The sequence below is a fragment of the Equus przewalskii genome, chromosome 5 (assembly GCF_037783145.1).
Source record: "Equus przewalskii isolate Varuska chromosome 5, EquPr2, whole genome shotgun sequence".
In the NCBI taxonomy this organism is placed as follows: Eukaryota; Metazoa; Chordata; class Mammalia; order Perissodactyla; family Equidae; genus Equus; species Equus przewalskii.
In genome coordinates this window covers 42,340,692-42,360,537 of record NC_091835.1, presented here as the reverse complement: position 1 = coordinate 42,360,537, position 19,846 = coordinate 42,340,692, and the positions used below count along the sequence as shown (strand labels likewise).

The following is a 19,846-nucleotide window of genomic DNA, read 5'->3' as shown; positions in this document are numbered from 1 at the left end:
TGGAAAACTCTTTCTTTAAATCTTAGCCCCGGTGCTATAGCCTCTGTGACACTTTTCAGGATAGCACCCTTTGCTCTGTGCTCCCACTGCCGCGTGGACACAGCTGCTCCATAGCACCCATCACATTGTTCACTGCCCCCTCACCACACCAAGCTGGCCCCCTTGCCAGGCCTTCACGTTTGCTGTTCCCTGGGCCTGATGTACTTTCCTCTGATCTTTCCATGCCTGGTTTCTTTTCATTGTTCAGGTCTCCATTCAGATGCCACCTTCTCAGACAGGCCTTACCAGGACAGCAATCTAAACTTGTTCTCCTACCAATCACATTTTATCCCATATAATAACTATTTCAATTTCTTCATAGCACTTTATTTTCATGATTTGAAATCATTTGTGTTCCAGTGATCTGTTGCTGTACAGCAAATACTGCAGCACTTAGTAGCTTAAGGCAACAACCATTTCATTGCATTTCCCTATTTTGTGGGTCAGATATTTGGACAGGGCTTGGCTGGGTGATTCTTCTGCTTCATGTGACATCAACCAAGCTCACTTGGTATTCAGCTGGTGGCTAGGCTGGTCTGAAGGGTCCAAGATGGCTTTGCTCTAATGCCTGGTGCCCTGACTGGAATAGCTGGAAGGCTGGGCTCAGCTGGACTGTAGACAGAAGCGCTTACATGGGTGGGTCCCGCAAGGTGGCCTCACGGTTGTTGGACTTCTTACAGGGTGGACTGCTTCCCTCAGAGAGAGATTCCAAGAAGCACATGTGGAAACTGCAAAGCTTTGTACGACCTAGCCTCAGAAGTCCCAGAATGTCCCACATTCTACTTGTCAAATAAGTCACCAAGGCCGGGCCAGAATCAAGGGGAGGGGACATAGACATCACCTCCTGATGAGCAGAGTGGCAAAGAAGTTGTGGCTGGCTTTAGTCTACTACATGAAAAAAACAAAAACAACAAAAAACAGGCTTATTATCTGCCTGTCTGCTTTACACTGTGCAATCTTGAAGGCAGGATCTTATTCTTCTCTAATACTGTGCTGTATCCCCAGCACCCAGAATAGTGTCTACACGTGATAGAGACCAATAAATACTTGCTGAATAGCTGTATGAATGAAAGAATAAATGAATGGGCAAATGAATGATTGAAAAAATAAATGAATGAAAAATTAAATGAATATTTACATACCAGAGGTATGTAAACTAATTGAAAACAGTCTGATTATTTTCATCTTTGTATCCTCAGTTCCTGATATAGTCCTCAGGAAATAGACAGTAAATATTTGCCAAATGCATTAATGCATTTTAATTATTATAGTTAAAGGAGATAATATGAGTTATTCCCCACACATATATAGATGTTGAACGTGAGTGGCTATTATTAATGAATTAATAATGCCTTATACATAGGAAAAACGGTTTATGTATTTATTTAATAAATAAAACAAAATGGACCAGATTCCCACTTCCCTGACTTCTTCCCCTCTCACTTTCTTCTCTGAAACAAGCTGTAGGAGAGGCTTTCTCTTGGGAAGGCAGCAGCCATAGCAGCCCAGAGCCCTCCAGTCCGATCATCTGTGGGTGGGATCAGGGGCCTTCACTCCTGGTCTTCTGGCACCTTTCTCCTTGCATGACTGATGAGACTAATTCACTTTGCGGTCATTAAGATGGGGGCTGAGATGATGATCTGAGCAGCTCAGAGGGCTAAATTCTGATTCCCTGCTGCTCTCTAGGAGGATCAAGTGAGATTACAGTTCTCTTGACATTCTGGCATTGTTTTGCCCTTGTGCAAGAGTGTGCTTACAGTAATTGCTGAAAGCCGTATGTTGAATCCAGACGGGGAGTGGGAGTTGGCATTTGATATGCCAGAAAGAGAAGGATACCCTCACCAGGTGGCCCCACTTACAGTATGTGGCTTCGGTCCCCAGTAAACAGGAGTGGGACTAGCTGGCTAGCATTTGAGCCTGCAGTAGGAAGGCTCTGCTCCCAGCAGTCAAGTCTCAGCTTGTCCTCCTACTTCACCACATGGCCTTGAACAGCTTACTTGGCCTCTTCAGGACTTCAGTTCCCTCCTCTGTGAAATGGGATTGATCTCTAAGTTTCCTTCCTTTCTGCATTTTTCTTTCTCTATCTAAATCTGTTTTTATAATCCTAATCTGGGTTAATCTGGAAAAAGTTTCCAGAAGCCCTGTGATGGCCAAAGGTAACTAATAAGGCGTACTATATAAAATTCCCTACTTTAAAATCAGAATAAGTTTTTAAATCTAATGCTGGTCTCCTTGGTGTATTGGGTTTTTTAATTTTTAAAAAAATTGTTTCTTGGGGTCCTCTCTGTTCTGTGGATTTTAAGACTTCTGGTTCTTAACAGTGTTAAATTTTACTCCTTCCTAAAGCCCCAGAGAGCATCGATTGCCACTCAGGTTAAGCGAGTGCCATATAGTGCCTCACAGTGTGAAGTAAGTTTTATTACAAGGGCATTTATTGGAAGCATCAAGGTATTTGGAAGATTATTTCTTCCTTCTTCCTCACAGGCCTCGCTAAACATACAGTTCTCTGTGGTCATAAACTTTAGTAAAGTTCAAGTCCCAATGACAGTTTTTTAAAAAATCTATGTTTTGTTTAAACCTCACCAAGCTGGGACAAGAATTTTCAAAGGAAAAGGCAAACTCACTTCTGCTTCTGCTTTGGCTAATTCTGGGGCAGTGCACTCTCCCTGTTGGTCCCTGCCCTGGTCTAGTTCAAGGAACAAATTAGAGAATAAGAATTTTCAATCTTAGAGAACATTGCCTAACATAGAATAATTTTAGATATTAGAACTTTATCCTTGTAAAAGCAATTAATAATTTTGAGAATCCACCTTGTGCCAGATATTGTGCTAAGTGGTTTTCTATATATTATTTTATTATTCATTAGAAATAATGCTTCCAGGAAAAAGGGACTCTGTGAATTTAAGTAACTTGCCCATGTTCACACAGCTGGTCAGAGACAGAGCTGGAATTGAAATCCAAATTTTCTGCCAAGACCAGTGCTTTCCACAGGACTGAACCTTCCCATTCTTTAGGGCTGGCTGGTTTCTCTGATTATTTTCTTATGGAAGATACTTTAACTATATCAGAGTCTTGCTATGTTATTATTTAATTCTTTTAGTTTTATAATAGCTTTAATTTATTTTTAAATATTTTCTCCCAGTTGGTGGCTTGTCTCTTCATGATCTTAACTGTGTCTTTCAAAGAGAAGTTCTTAATTTTGATAAAGTCTAATTTAACTTTTTTTCTTTTATTTTTTTGGTGGATTGTGTTTTTGGTGTTGTGTCTAAGAAATCGTTGTCTAACTCAAGTTTACACGGATTTTCTTCTAGAAATGTTATAATTTTAGGATTTATATCTAGGCGTATGATCCACTTTGAGTTGATTTCTGTATATCTTGTGAGATGTGAAATGCAGTTCTTTTTTTGCATGTGGATATCTAGTTGTTCCGACACCATTTGTTGAAGACTCTCCTACCTCCCCGGAATTGCCTTCGCACCATATAGGTGTTGGTCTGTTGATGGGCACTCTATTCTCCTACGATGATCTCTTTACTATTTCTATGCTAATGTCACATTGTCATGTACTATAGCTTTATAATAAATCTTGAAGTCAGGGAGTATGAATCCTTCAACTTTGTTCTTCTTTTTCAAAGTTGTCCTTTATCATTTCTTTCATTTTGTTTAGTTAGGGATATATTGATAAAACAGAATCTAGAAATCTAAGATAATTTAAAATTCAAAGTTACTAAAGAGTAGTATAGAAACTTTGCATAATCTAGCTTCATCAGGAAATGTCACACTCTGAACATCAGAGTCCATTTGGTTAATCAAAAATTGTTCCATATACACATGGATTGCCAATTTTCAAAACACTGGAATGTGATAATTTATACCAGAATTGTATTGGATATGATTTCAATTTTCATTGATGTTTCAGAAAATACTTTGGGCCCTAGAGAATCTTGGTCATTGTGAGCGTTGGTTGTCATTGTCCTGGCAAAGTGGGAAGTTACTGATTAAAGGGAGTTTATTGAGTTATATTGCTGCCTACCATAGTATCTACCCTACTTTTGATTTGGGGGATACCTTTGTTCAAACATCTGAAGTGTTATAAATGACAGTGATATGCTTAGCATTCTGGTATCTGTCTCTTCCAATAAAGCATATCCCTGTTTACTTTAAACTTGCTATCTGCTGAGGACAGAGGAGTACTATTAATTAAGCCAGTTGATCCCTGGTAATTTTGGTCATCGTTGCCACTGTGTGACATTGAGCAAATTACTTGTCCTCTTTGGGGCTCAGTTTTTTCATTTGTAAAATGAAAAGTTTGGACTAGTTAACCTTGAGTGGCTCATCCAACTCTAAAATCCTTTGACTCTTTTGTAGTGTTTTCATTCCATTAAAAATGGCAACCTCTCTAGTAATAATGAAACAAAAACTCTTAATAGCAAAAAGCACTGTGGTAAGTCAAACTGAGAGCTTTTTGAGTCAGAAAGTAGCAATCTTTTGATGCATCACAGATTGCCTAAAACCACTACATGACTCTCCTTTTTTTTTAAGCAGGGGTTTTATTTGTTTGTTTCTTTGCTGAGAATGATTTGCCCTGAGCTAACATCTGTTGTCAATCTTCCTCTCTTCTTTTTTTTCCTCCCCAAAGCCTCAGTACATTGTTATATCTTCTAGTTGTATGTCCTTCTAGTTCTTCTTTGTGAGCCACTGCCACAGCCTGGCTACTGACAGACAAGTGGTGTAGTTCCACACCTAGGAACTAAACCTAGGCCGCCAAAGCAGAGTGTGCCTAACTTTAACCACTAGGCTATCAAGGGTGGCTCTACATGACTCTACTTTTCTATGGCCAACTCTGAGCAATTAAGATGGCATTTATGGCTCCTGGCACTGCAATGTTTTGTGGTCCATGAAACCACTTTTGAGCTTCTCAGGTCAAGGGAAGAGGAAAGGAGAATGGCTCTAAGCTCAGGCACCATCAGGGTTTAGAGTAGTCCTGAGTTGGCAGGGTAGATTTTCAAATGTATCTTCAAAGACGTGTTGAAACCAAGAAGACTTTAAATATCTGCATCGTCTTTCCTGTGCCAAGAAGAGCAGAGCTCCCCTGGTCATAGTCTATCTGAGCATTGCTATACTGTTAGAATGAGAAGCCTGGAGAGTGTGAAGTTCAGTAGGGAATGTAGAATATAGACATGAATTAAAAATAATAAGAGGAACATTTATTGCGCCTATTTATTGAGCACTTACTATGTGCAGTGTGCTGTGTGAAGCATTTCTTGTGCATTGTATCATTTAATTCTCACAACAATCTTGAAAACTAGACATTATCATCTCCTTAAAAATGAGGAATGATGCACAGAGAGTTCATGCTACTTGCCTAAGGTCACACAGTAGTAAGTGGCAGAGCTGGTTGTCAGTCTGTATGTCTCAATCTAGAGCTTAAACTCTCTTGGTGGCTATGTCAGAGATTAGCTCTCATAACTTAGCCAGCTCATTTAGAGAGTAATTGAATTTGTGGTATGAGTTACAGTGATCTAAACAAAGAACACCAAGTGCTGGTGGGTCACTTTGGGCAGACATAATGGAAGAAGAAACTCATGAAAGGTTTCCTGAAGAAACTGCTTTGAATTACATTTTGACACTAAGGACATGAATTGGCCTAGAGAGAAAGGTGAATTTGTGCTGAGGGTACAGATTATATGAGGCCATGAAGATACAAATGAACAAATTTTGTGTTCAGGAAGCAACATACAGACTTACTCATTTCAAGGCAGTAGCCAGAAATAAAGCTGATGTCATAGAGGTGAAAATCTAAGAGATTTCACTTTGTTATGATAGGCACTAGAGACGTACTCTCAGTTCTTAAGCAAGGGAAGGAGCATAAATAAAATTGTATTTGATTTTACAATTTATCCTACAACTCATGTAAGATAAATATGAGCTTTTAATACATGAGGGAAGGTCAAGAGAAAATTTCTTAGCAAAACATATTTGATACCCAACAAATTATTTTCAGGCATATGATGTAGCTCACCTCACTAAGACCCTGTGACCTTAATAGTGCAATGGCAATGTATTTAGGCCCATAAATTAAGAGACCTGGAAGCAAATTTTACACAATTTCTAAAAATAAAGGTGACTAGTCCACTGCAGTTAAGCTAACAGCATATTTCCATCGTCACTGGTATTGTGCAGTGTACATAAGTGGAACACATACGGGTTACAGCTTAAAGTCAGGATTGGGCAAATAGAAAGCTCTCAACAATATGTATTAAACTGAGTTGAATTAAAGTCCACTTTCAGATAGCAGTTGCTGCTCCTGAGTGAGGGCTAATGTATTTGGTGAACTATAGTCGGCTCCCTTCCCTTTATAAATCCACTAATACTAATTTAATATCTCTTCACATTTTCTGAAGCATTTTCTTTTTCTCTTTCTCTCTCTTTCTCCCTCTCTAGTTCCAGAGACCTAATGACTTCTCACCTCCTTTCCGCTTTGGGACTGTGCCCAATGGGAGCACAGAGAGGAATATTCGCAATAACTATGCAGAAATGCATGCCTACATGGGAAAGTTCAACCAGAGGGGTGTAGATGATGCATTGCTCTCCCTGAAAACAGGGTAAGAACTGCTTCCAAGCTCAGAGTCTTTGATATGTTTCCCACATTTATTAAACATACATTGAGTCAGATGAACTATGCTTTGGTGCCATACAAAGTTAAAGCAAATAAGACTTCATTTACTCTTTACAGATTTCCAAGTTAAGTTTGACAGTATAATTCAGGCCAGTACGCAGAGATCCCTATGCTATTATTTACTTCTCTGTGGTGTTTTTTACAAATTATATTCTGCTTACATTAATGTTACCATGAAACAGGAATTAAGTAGAAGTCAAAGTAGAATGGAAGAGTCAAGGATAAGGTTCATGCGTTATTCGTGAAAGAAAGACCTATTGACTCAGAAGTGAAAATGATCATTCTGGTGTGTTATGGACAAGAGAGAAGTAAAAGAAGAAAAGGGTCAAGGTTTTTAGACAACAAACATTAAGAATGTGTTGACTGATCTCCAGTTCCAGCTTTTGTTGGCCTTCTTTGATCCAGCTCTGTACTCTAGGAAGTATTTGCTCATTAGGAGGAGCTGGTGAACTGCAAATATGCTGGTTTGCATAATCTCAGCCACATTAGTCCTTTCATTTATTTGGCCTCCCGGAAGCCACAGCTGTGGAATAAGACAGACAGTTGAGCTTGAGATATGTGGGATTTTTGGGTCAAGGGGTCTTATAATCTGATTTCCTGTGTTGTATGATAACTAGCAGCACTTGGACCTCCTGGTGGCTCCAGTTTTTGAAGAGCCACCCAGATGCATGGTTACTGAAATACTGTTATACTCTATCCTATCACCTTAAAGTCACAGCAGGCTTCAGGAGATGAGATTTGAGCTTGAAGTAGGACCACTTTGGGGACTGGCCCCTGGTACATCCACAGTTCTCAATCATGTCAAAGCTTGGGGGTTTTGGTGTGCCACCTTTCTATAGGGTACTCAGGGACCTTTTGAAAAATGTTCTGCATTTTATTTTTCCAGAAAGGGATTATTTATTCCTAAGGAGGGATAGAGCTAACTTAACTTGTAAAAGTGAAGGGAACAATGCATGCTTTTCTTTCTTGCAGATTTCTCTATTACCTGTGTGGCTATATCTGAATTTCTTCCTCCACCTTTGATGTATTTAAATGTTGATTTTAAATATTGATCCGTGCCTTCCTGCCCTTACCCTGTCTTAATCCCTTTCCTACATACTTTTTCCTTGCAAAGCACATTATAGAAAATGAGGTTCTTACACGTTTAGGAATTTGAGAGACCTGAGCTCTTCTGTATGTTGCATTCTCTTGTAGTTTCACACATTTGCTCTTAACACAAGCCTGTGCTGCCACCGCCCCAACCCCAACTACTCATTTCTCTCTTTGTGCTGCAAAACCGAATATTGAAACCTTTCTGACCACAAAAATAGCATTGCACATCTATTGAAACTCATGCACCTACACTTATCCCAACTCCGGACCATAATGAACTGAGAAATGAAAAATGTTATATAAATCTAACTCATGCTATTTGTTCTTATGACTGTGATGGTTACTTTTCATTATTTCTATTATTATTTTTATTGATTCCTTTTACTCCTCTTCTTTTCAGATAGAGCTTATGAGTTGGCTTTAGGCCCAACTTACATTCTCATCATTCCCAGTGGGAGGGAAAGAACTCCTCCTTTCAACCCAAAATCACATAAACAACAGCCTGGGATTTAGGCTTTAGATTCTGGCTGAGTTCCAACTTGAGCCTTGCTTTGAACTAATTCTTCCCATAATTTGCTGGAACCCTACTGCTTCATACTAATGGCCCCACAGGTAGTTTTGTACTAAAATTCCTCCGTTGGATTTTGTTTGTTTGCTTCTTTCTTGCACAGGAAACTGGATGCTTTCATCTATGATGCAGCAGTGCTGAACTACATGGCAGGCAGAGATGAAGGCTGCAAGCTGGTGACCATTGGCAGCGGGAAGGTCTTTGCTTCCACTGGTTATGGCATTGCCATCCAGAAAGATTCTGGATGGAAGCGCCAGGTGGACCTTGCTATCCTGCAGCTCTTCGGAGATGGTGAGTTAAAGAGAGAGAAAGTGCCTATTTGGCCTCTTCTGATGGCCAGTCCAAAACATCCACCCCTCTTCCTTCTCCATGCCTCTAACCCCTGCATTTCCAGAAAAGCATTTCACAGCATACTCTGAGATTTGGGGAGGATGTATTAGTTTGCAAGGGCTACCATAACAAAGAACCACAAACTGAGTGACTTACAAAATAGAAATTTGTCTCAAAGTTCTGGAGGCCAGAAGTCTCAGATTAAAGTGTTGGCATTGGTTCCTTCTGAGAGCCTCAAGGGAGAATCTGTTCCATGCCTTGCCCCTAGTTTTGGTGGTTTGCTGGCAGTCTTTGGCATTCCTTGGTTTGTAGACACATCACTCCGTCTCTGCCTTCGTGTGTTCACAAGGCGTTCTCCCTTGTGCGTTTTCCCTCAGTGCATGTCTGTGTCTGATTTCCTCGTTTTTTAAAGATACCAGTTATGTTGGATTAGGGGCTCACCCTACTCTAGGATGACCTCATCTTAACTAATTATATCTGCAATGACCCAATTTCCAAATAAAGTCACATTTCAAGGTCCTTGGGGTTAGGACTTCAACATAGGAATTTGGAGGGTGCACAGTTCAACCCATAACAGGGTGAAATTTAGGGGGAAGGATTGAAGTAGTTGGGTCAAGGAAGTATGTTTCAGGATTTCAGGCTATGATGAAACCTTCAGGGATAAAGTAAGAGAGGCTGGTATTAAATGTTGCAAACAGTCTTCTCATATGTGGCCAGAGCAGTGTATGGAACTTTGGAAAGGTCTCTGCTTTTTATGTGCCCAGAGAAAGGGCAGAGAAATATGCTTATGGCTATCGGCTCATTCTTCCCGCTCTCCCATCTTGCTCTTTCAGCTGGAGAAGGTAGGAAGCGGGACTGGGGTCCTCAGAAGCAGACACCCAGAAGATATTCCCCAGTGTCATTCTGGCTGCAGACTGAGCGGCCAACTTGCTTTGAGAAAATCTCATAGGAGATGCGATTTCATTATATACTCATGTCTTCTGCATAGCTCTTCACTTTATTGTCCAAAGTACCTACTTCTCCTGTTAGCTTCACAGAAGCTAATCCAGTTATGGATGAGCAGCCTGACTCTATTTGGCCCCTCAGGCCATCAGCCAAGCAGTTCTCTAAATTATGTCTGCAGAATCTTCGCTGTTAGGGATGAGATAAGAGGCAAAAGAGCATAGCTGGATTTTGAGACTCCAGGTGAAGTTAGTTATTTGACTAGGTAAGGAAATCATAGTTTGATCAAAGAAATGAGTAAAAATTGATGTGATTAACATTGGAAAGAGGAGGGGATTGTGGCTGGCGTGTTCACAAGCCACTTTGGTATGAGAGCTTCTGTGATTTTAATGTAGCTCACTTAAAGGCAATAACGAAGCCTCTGTGGTTGAGGAAGGGCAGCAGTAGAGACGATTCGTACAGGTTGCCAAGGCTCTAGTCAGATTATGCAAACAAAGTTCAAATTTTTAACTAAACTGGAACTATTGGAACAGGCAGTTTTCTTCATCAGATTTTCAGAATTTGTCTCGTCTAAAATTAGATGCCTTCTAGGCACATGGTTTCTTTCATTTTCCTTTTGTCTAGAATTTCTGCCTTTCTAATTGCTAGTATCCAGTGAAGTGGATAAAGATTATTAAAACCTGCCATGAATTGAATTAATCAAAGCTTCCTTCAGCAGAGTTAAAAGGAGGCAGGTCTGACTTTGGTGGTCTCATTTTATTCAAACCTACTCCCCTTTACTCTTAATATTTATATTTTCCTCTACAAGAAATCAGTAAGTCTGAGGGTCCCTAGGGAATCAATCATTATCTTTGCTGATCTCTGTCTCTCCTCCCCTTGTCCAATCTGCTTCACATTTTTAAGATCAGTTTTTTGAACTGCTTGTTTGATTATGTTATTCCTCATTGTCTACAAAATAAAATGCAAAGTACTTAGTCTGATACTCAAGCCCTCAGCAAGCCTGCATCAACCTTTTCTGTTCGGCTTCCTTTGCCTACTATTATTCTGTTTAAACTGTTCTGCATGCCTTTCCCTAACCAAGCCTTGTCTTTTCCCACCTCCCTCCCATTGATCATGCTGTTTCTGTATCCTGCAGTGCCTTTTTGTGCAATACAAACTAAAATTCACCCATTCACCATCCCCACCTCCAAGTCCTACCTCCCGCATGATAACCCACTGGCCATCCCATCCACAAAATTACTCTCACCAATTTGAACTCTTGTTCCTTACATATAGCTTGTCATGTTGATTATTTATATACCAATTTACACTAGATAGGAAATAGAAAGCAGAGGTAATGTCTCATTTCTTTGTATCACCTGCACTACCACATTACATTTTCATTGAATACTTATTGAATATATTGGTAAATTAACATATAATGGTATTAATAAAATTACTGTTAACTTTATTAATTTTCTTTCTTTGTGTCTTCTTGTCTCTTTCTCTCTCCTGTTTTTCTCTCTCTTCCCCAACACCCTTCTACTTCTTTCCTCTCTTCTCTCTTTATTCTGTTTGCTTTTCTGCTCTGTCACCAGGGGAGATGGAGGAGCTGGAAGCTCTCTGGCTTACTGGCATCTGCCACAATGAGAAGAATGAGGTCATGAGCAGCCAGCTGGACATTGACAACATGGCAGGAGTCTTCTACATGTTGGGGGCGGCCATGGCTCTCAGCCTCATCACCTTCATCTGTGAACACCTTTTCTATTGGCAGTTCCGACATTGCTTTATGGGTGTCTGTTCTGGCAAGCCTGGCATGGTCTTCTCCATCAGCAGAGTAAGTGCTTTGATTTAGGTGCCAGGAGGTTGTGAAGGACAGCTTAGCCTAGCACTGTGCAAAGGAGAGAGACCCAGGAGGCCACTAACTCCCCTCTTATGCTGCTAAAGCAAGAAACCATGTCATGTATGTTTCCCCAGGGGGTTGGGTGATATAATTTCAAGTGGCCCCAAAAACAGGTGATGCTATTTTTCCTTCAAGAAGCAGCTTTCTGTGTGGGGTTTGAGCACTGGGTTCTCAAATAAGAACTGGTAGATCTATCAAAATGAAAAATGCCTTTTACCAAATGCCTTTCATTACCATTAATTAAATCTGTATAGGGTGGATTAATCATTTAATCCTTTTTAAAAAATCACATTTCTGTTTAAATAGTGAAATGTAATGTGTCTCTGTTATCCTGAGAAACAAAGGTCTATTATTATTAGTTTCACTGTTTCACTCTATGTTTTAATCATATGTGAATTATGGGGAGTTAAAATGCTTAATAGAACCTTCAGAAAGTCCTGACCCGTAAGGAATTTACATTCCAGAAACTTTTTTAATTGGAGAAAGAATGCAACTCTTCAGTCATTCTTTAGTTAGGTCTCTTCAGTGTTCTAGTCACAAAGTGAGGATTTGGAACACAGTTTTGAATATGAACAGAAGGTCACAGGGAAGAATAAAAAAAATGGGGGCTTCTTTTGATATTGTTAATGAAGTCATGGGATTCATTCATGAGAGGTGAACTCAAATGTCCTTTTAGAAGAAAGGTCTAGATTTCAGATAGAACCAACTTTAGCTTTAATGGACTTATGTAAGAAAAAGGGTTTCTCATTAAGTTGTTTCATCTTTTGATCATTTTCCTGTAGTATTTTAGTGATAGAGAACAGTTTTCTCTCTGGCTGTGAGTTGATTCAGACCATTCAGTAACCTGGGAGGAGGAGAGTGGAACTTGTGGTCCCTGAGCCACGTTGTTCCACTGTGTGGCCCTTCCCAAGGTCTCAGATAGGGTGATGGCAGAAGCAGTGGAGATGGTGACCAGTAATAGAAATCCCATCATAGCCCTTCGACATAATCACTGCCCTTGTAGAGGAAAACTGCTTGGCATTTTCTCCTGGCTGTAAGCAAGGAGGACTGGAAAGAAAACCTGAAAAGAAGGCCTGAGAAAGGAATAAGTAACCTTACCTTGAAGGTCTTACATCTTGCTGCTGCCCTCTGCACAGGGAGGCTCATCTCATCTAAACCTTTCTTCTTTTCCATTTGCCATTCTCCTTTCCTGTCTTCTCTCTTCTGCTCCCCATGCATTGGGACAACTTCCCTTTCCAAGTTAATCCCCTTTGTTTTAAAGATACAATTCAAACAACCTCCTCTTCGAATACTTGCCTTACCAGAGAGAAAAGTTCCAAAGTTGTCCACCTTTCAAAGCAGGGAACAAGATATTAGCAGGTTAGCTTGACTTTAGACCTGGACCCAATTCATAAATTCTCCTGGCTGGTATTCTTCAAGGCCCTGTACAAAGATTTGTACACAGGGAGTTCTCAATCAATACTAATTTGTTAAGATATTAATTATGTATGATAAGACTAAGTGAATGAGAAAGTAGAAGAAGAAAACCAGATGCTAAAGAGAGAATAAATGAGAGGACTCAACAAGGGAATTATTTATTCCTATTTAGTCCTTGATAGCTATCCCAATTCTTCCCTCCCACAGTGTAGGGCACAGCAAGAGAAAAGTCCTTCTTTGACCCCAGGCCTTCCTAATTCTCTCTGTGAATTTGGTTCATGCTTGGCTTGAGAAGAGAACTGCTCAGCTGTTATCTGGTGACCAAAATTCTAAAAGCTGCTCAGAATTTGTCAAAACTCAAAAAGTGTGGCAATTGTGAGCTACTGAGCTCCCCTGTGCTTTACTGCAGCCAAGGTTGGCCAGCCAGGACAGAGCAGCCCCAACATCTGTAGAGCATTGCTATTGATTTCCAGGAGGCTGACAATGTTTTCTGCTATTGGTTGGTACCATTTTTAAGATGGCAAGATTTTTAAGGTCTCATTTTTAAGATTTGAGAACCTGGGCATAGAATGGAAAATCAGTGCAAGTCAATGGTGGAGTTGAGGCAAGGATGGCCCCTGAGATTCCAGTCTATTTGCTCAGGTCACTTGGTGGAGCCGTGTAGCTGTGCCCCCTCTCTGATAGCCAGGCCACTGACCTTAGCTCATCGTATAAGACTTGCTAAATGCAGGAGGACAAATCAGGCAAGCTTCTGGCCACATCTTTCTATGAGTATATAAGATTGTTTCATGTTTTCCCTGACTTTTCTTATCTGGTTAGGCAATTAGTGGTGGGAAGGGGTGTTCTTTATGGTCACTTTTAGCCTCACTGGAGACCTAATCTGTCCCATTCTCTTCTTCAGGGTATCTACAGCTGCATCCATGGAGTGGCTATCGAGGAGCGCCAGTCCGTGATGAACTCCCCCACCGCGACCATGAACAACACACACTCCAACATCCTGCGCCTGCTCCGCACAGCCAAGAACATGGCTAACCTGTCTGGTGTGAATGGCTCCCCACAGAGCGCCCTGGACTTCATCCGACGCGAGTCATCTGTCTATGACATCTCTGAACACCGCCGCAGCTTCACGCATTCTGACTGCAAATCCTACAACAACCCTCCCTGTGAGGAGAACCTGTTCAGTGACTACATCAGTGAAGTGGAGAGAACCTTTGGTAACCTGCAGCTGAAGGACAGCAACGTGTACCAAGATCACTATCACCACCACCACCGGCCCCACAGCATCGGCAGTGCCAGCTCCATCGATGGGCTCTACGACTGTGACAACCCGCCCTTCACCACCCAGCCAAGGTCTATCAGCAAGAAGCCCCTGGACATTGGCCTGCCCTCCTCCAAACACAGCCAGCTAAGTGACCTGTATGGCAAGTTTTCCTTCAAGAGTGACCGCTATAGTGGCCATGATGACTTGATCCGCTCAGATGTGTCTGACATCTCCACCCACACTGTCACCTATGGAAATATTGAGGGCAATGCCGCAAAGAGGCGTAAGCAGCAATATAAAGACAGCCTGAAGAAGCGGCCAGCCTCGGCCAAGTCCCGACGGGAATTTGATGAAATTGAACTGGCCTACCGTCGCCGGCCGCCCCGCTCCCCTGACCACAAGCGCTACTTCAGGGACAAGGAAGGGCTGCGGGACTTCTACCTGGACCAGTTCCGCCCAAAGGAGAATTCACCCCACTGGGAGCACGTGGACCTGACTGATATCTACAAGGAGCGTAGTGATGACTTTAAGCGTGACTCAGTTAGTGGAGGAGGGCCCTGTACCAATAGGTCTCACCTCAAACATGGGACAGGTGACAAACATGTGGTCAGCGGGGTCCCAGCACCTTGGGAGAAGAACCTGACCAATGTGGATTGGGAGGAGCGCTCCGGGGGCAACTTCTGCCGCAGCTGCCCCTCAAAGCTGCACAACTACTCCACGACGGTGGCGGGGCAGAACTCGGGCAGGCAGGCGTGCATCCGGTGTGAGGCTTGCAAGAAAGCAGGTAACCTGTATGACATCAGTGAGGACAACTCCCTACAGGAGCTGGACCAGCCAGCTGCCCCTGTGGCGGTGACGTCAAATGCCTCCACTACTAAGTACCCCCAGAGCCCGACTAACTCCAAGGCTCAGAAGAAGAACCGGAACAAACTGCGCCGGCAGCACTCCTATGACACCTTCGTGGACCTGCAGAAGGAAGAAGCCGCCTTGGCCCCGCGCAGCGTGAGCCTGAAAGACAAGGGCCGTTTCCTGGATGGGAGTCCTTACGCCCACATGTTTGAGATGCCAGCTGGTGAGAGCACCTTTGCCAACAACAAGTCCTCAGTGCCCACTGCCGGACACCACCACCACAACAACCCCGGCAGCGGCTACATGCTCAGCAAGTCGCTCTACCCCGACCGGGTCACGCAAAACCCTTTCATCCCCACTTTTGGGGATGACCAGTGCTTGCTCCATGGCAGTAAATCCTACTTCTTCAGGCAGCCCACGGTGGCGGGGGCGCCGAAAGCCAGGCCGGACTTCCGCGCCCTTGTCACCAACAAGCCAGTGGTCTCGGCCCTTCATGGGGCTGTGCCAGGCCGTTTCCAGAAAGACATCTGTATAGGGAACCAGTCCAACCCCTGTGTGCCTAACAACAAAAACCCCAGGGCTTTCAATGGCTCCAGCAATGGGCATGTTTATGAGAAACTTTCTAGTATTGAGTCTGATGTCTGAGTGAGGAAAGAGACAGGTTAAGGTGGGTATGGGAGGGTAGGGCTGTGGGCGTGTGGTGTGCATGTCACAGAGGGTGACGGGGGTGAACTTGGTTCCCATTTGCTTCTTTCTTGTTATTTTAATTAATTTATGGGATCCTGGAGTTCTGATTCCTTATGAGGGCAACCCTGGTGACCAGCACCATCTCTCCTCCCTTTCTAGTTCGCTCCTCCTTCCCTCATCTGTCAGTCATTCCTGTTCCCATGAGAGAATGCAGGGGGCTCCTCCCTCAGTATGGGAGGGCAAAGTAGAGAAAGGAAGTGGCTGTATGTGAGCTTCCGCCTAACATGGAAGGACTCTTTGCCACTCACTTTGAGTGAAGCAAAGAGAAGCAAAAGGAGATCACGTGAGTACAGCATAGCTCCTCCCAAACTGATCTTTATGTTAGGTGAGGAAGAAAAAGCATCTAAATAAGACCATTGAGCATACTGCCTGTGAATGAATAGAGGCTTTTGCTAAATTCTTGTTGTTTAGATGGCATTTGTTTAGGGATAATGTGCCCAGCAGAGAGTGGGTGGCCATGTGTGTTTATATATAAGCCAAAAAAATGTTTGCTTCAATTCCATGAGACTCATTAGTGGTGAACTGGAATGACAGGTCATTGGTGGATGATAGAAAGTACACCACAGCAGTGTTCCATGGTGCATCGGAGGGAAGAGAGGATGGACTGTGTGTCCATATACACTTGCAGACATGTGTAGTCTATACACACATGTGGTCAGGGTCCTGTAAATGTAGAGAAGGCAACCTTGACTCATAATGTTGTTTCTTTCATTATCCCTCAGCAATGTACTTGTTTTGGCTTATATACAAACAGAGATGGTCATGTTACCTGAATTCTGGCTGTTTCTCCCCTTCACCCTTCCTGAATGAGGAGAATGGAAGTTCTTGACAGAGAAGATTCTGTGGTCTAAACAAAAAGGTGATGAACAGTCCTCCAAGAGCAAGGTACAAAAGTAATTCCTTTGTGGTTGCCACTACTTTCAACCAGTCTTGGCCAAGAACTTTCCAGGAAGGCTAAAGGGAAATAGAAGCAGCCATGATTCTTTTGCCCACACTTGAGAGCAAAAGATTCTCTAAAGCTCTTTTGAGCTTTTTAGACCCTCAGCTGGCCAAGGTTTGGGGAGGAGCTAAGTAAGGCTTTGAAGAATAGGGGAGTCATTTATGGTGTGATAAGTAAGAGAGGGGGATGTTTTCAACACTTTGATCCCTTCTTACTTAACCCGGAGCTAGGAGAGCAGGCTTGTTCCCCCAGAGTTGATCACAACTGATATGGAACAGACAGTTAAGAGGAATGAGCTTGCTCCATGAGTACAGCTCAGGAAGGAAGCGTGGAGGGAAGAAGGGAAGAGATTTGGGAGTCTGGAGGGTAGCGGGAGGGGACTCCCTCGCTACCCTGTGGAGTCTGGCTCCCTGAGAATGCGACAGTGAGCCCAATGTGAACACTCTCAGTAGAAGCCCTTCCACCTTCCCGCAATGCCTGCTTTCCCTCCCAGACTGCACCATTGAAGAATTATATATATATAAAGAATTTTATATATATATATATATATATATATATATATATATATATATATATATATATAAAAACTCCAGGGATGAGGGTCTGGCAGATGAGATGCCCCCTTCACTAAAAGTTGGAAACTTGAGAAGGGAAATGAGTATTTGTCACTGCCAGTCCTGAAACTTGGGGTGGGGTGTTCTATGGGTGAGTTCCATTGTCCTGCCATCCTCTCCTTTACACAGGGTGGCAGCCTGAGAGCCCCGGGTCTGTTTGGAAGCTTGACTGCAGGATCTCCATGTTGCACACAGGACATATAAACCAGAAAGGTGCTCATCCTCCTCTGGAAGGAAGCTGCCATGTCTCTTCAAGTCACACCCTCCAGGGCTGCTCTCTGCCTTCCTGTCTGCCCTGACTCACTACCCTTCCTCATTCCCTGCCCTCGACTGCTGTCCCCTGCCCTCCTCCTTGATTTTTACCTCAGTATCTTTTATTTTAAAGCCAACTGAAAGCCTTGTAAAGCTTTGTTTTCTTTCTAAAACGAACCTGGGGGCAAGGGGCTGAACCTCTCACAGATATGGAGAGAGGAGCACCGAGTGCTTTACCTTAGATTCAAGGAAAGACTTTGAGAGAGAGGACAGAGGGCATGAGGCTTCTCCAGGAGGAAGAAGGAGAAGGGCCATATAAACACTGCTTCACCCCGCCTCTGTCCGAGGTCAGGGGCTCCTCCCCTCACTCTTCCTCTTACCTCACCCCTTTCAAATAAAAAACCAAACCAACCAACCTAGCGAACAGCAATCTAGAACAAAGGGGGCTCTGTCAGTCTCCACTGGTGACAGAAATCAAGATGGTGTTTATTTCATATGTAAATATTTTGTTTTCTAATTAATTTTGTATAGATAAAGTGTTCTCTTGTGAGTATTCAGGGTGTTGGGCTGGAGGGAGTAGGGTGGGGATGGGAATGAAGGGGGAAAATGTGTTTTGTTATGGATTTTCGTTTTCCCTTGGGGGAATTGTTTTGTGTGGCTTTTACTTCAGGGTGTCTGGAAAAAAGTGAATGCGGATGGAGGCCGCTGTGGTGAAAAAGCCAGGGAAAAGTAATTTGTGTCCATGCTTCCCCACCTCACCAATTTTCTTAATGATCTGTGGAAAGTGTTCATGCCTGTCGGCCTGGGCTTGTACAGGGTCCAGTTTGGCTCTAAGCAAACCCCAGGTCCAGCTCCTATCTTCTAGGTAGACCACAGATTCCCAACATTCCATGCAAAGTCAAGCTGGTGGCACCGTATTTTTCCTGTCAGCACCTAGGGTAGGAAAGATTCCCAGAAGAGCTTAAACCAGAATTGAGGTCAAATTAGCCTCTCATTCTTGATGTGGCTGAGAGGTTACAGGAAGCCCAGTCCTGAGAAATCTCCCAGCAGCCCCCTCTGATGTTTAACAACCATCTCAGTCACTCTGACTCTTTTTTTCCTAGTGCCTGGGCACTGGACCTCTCCCTACTCCCTCTCTCACTCCTTAGAAATCAGCACTGCAGGCGCACCCAGAAAATTCCACTATGTCTACTTTTTGTGCATGTGATATCTGGTTACAGGGTGGCAGCACCTTACAAATTCACATGCTTTTCTAGAAGAGGTTACCAGACCTACTCAAAATTCAGTGGCCAGATGATTCTCTTAGAAAGGTTGCAGAAGTTGGTTTCAGAGGTAGAAAGGTGGATATGAGACGGACGGTGCCAATAGTGACTGTATATTTGCCTTGTCCTCATTTCTGCCATCAGGAAGGTGCTATTTGCCTCTAGCCAGGTATTCATAACCTGACCTTGGGTTAACTAGACAAATAGAATCTCTTTTACTGGACTGTTGGCTTTGTGAAGGGTGGCAGCCTCTCTCTCTTTACCACAGGATGGAATTTCCAAATCCATTTACCCGAGATACCACAGTACATTTTTTCCTATCGTCTCATCATCAGAAGTTGTCAGCTGGATAATTTCATTTTTCTAAACCCTTTCTTAGGCCCCAGTTTGTCACTTCTCTTGAACTGGATGTTTGAATTGGGACCAAGTAAGATATTCATGGCCTGCTCAAGAAAGCTAAAAGAAAGGAAGGCTGAGCATTGTCAAGTTCTAAATGTTATGTCATTCCAAATTACAACCCAGTAAAATGCATGAGGATGAATTCTGCAGTAAGCCTCATCTATTTCACAGGTGGTTCTGGTCACAGATCCAATCTATCCAAAACTGTGAGATTCCACAGACACCCTCAGGAGCATCAATTGTTCCAATTTTCTTCAGAATCCATGCTTTCTATCTTTTGTGTCCTCTTTCATTCCCTTCCACCATGGAAGTGGGTTGGTGGGTGTGGTCCTGTATCACTCCTTTCAGTGGCAATGCTTAAATCTCAACATTTCCACTGAACTCAGTTAATCTGACCCTTGAATTTGCCTGCGTCAAGAATGTGCACACCCTTCAGAGTGATGCATGTACAGTGGATCTTATCATTTCAAAGTATGTCATTGTGTATTCTCAGCCAGAACATGGGAAACATCCTTGATGTGGATTCCCCTATACTGGCCACAGCCATGTTGTAATTAGGTGAAAAAAAATCCCAA

At 42.8% G+C, this 19,846-nt stretch overlaps 1 protein-coding gene across 2 annotated transcripts in view; it reads left to right on the top strand.

Annotated features, from left to right (window-relative positions):
- GRIN2B (glutamate ionotropic receptor NMDA type subunit 2B) overlaps positions 1-18,025 on the top strand; it is a 402,656-nt gene extending 384,631 nt beyond the window's left edge. For both annotated transcript variants that reach the window (XM_070619140.1, XM_008518527.2), the window contains 5 exons: positions 6,483-6,643; positions 8,481-8,668; positions 11,227-11,465; positions 13,849-15,724; positions 17,488-18,025. In XM_070619140.1, coding sequence (XP_070475241.1) covers positions 6,483-6,643; positions 8,481-8,668; positions 11,227-11,465; positions 13,849-15,702 — 2,442 coding nt within the window. In that variant the 3' untranslated portion in view covers positions 15,703-15,724; positions 17,488-18,025. The remainder of the gene's footprint in view (positions 1-6,482; positions 6,644-8,480; positions 8,669-11,226; positions 11,466-13,848; positions 15,725-17,487) is intronic.
- The last annotated feature ends 1,821 nt before the right edge of the window (positions 18,026-19,846 follow it).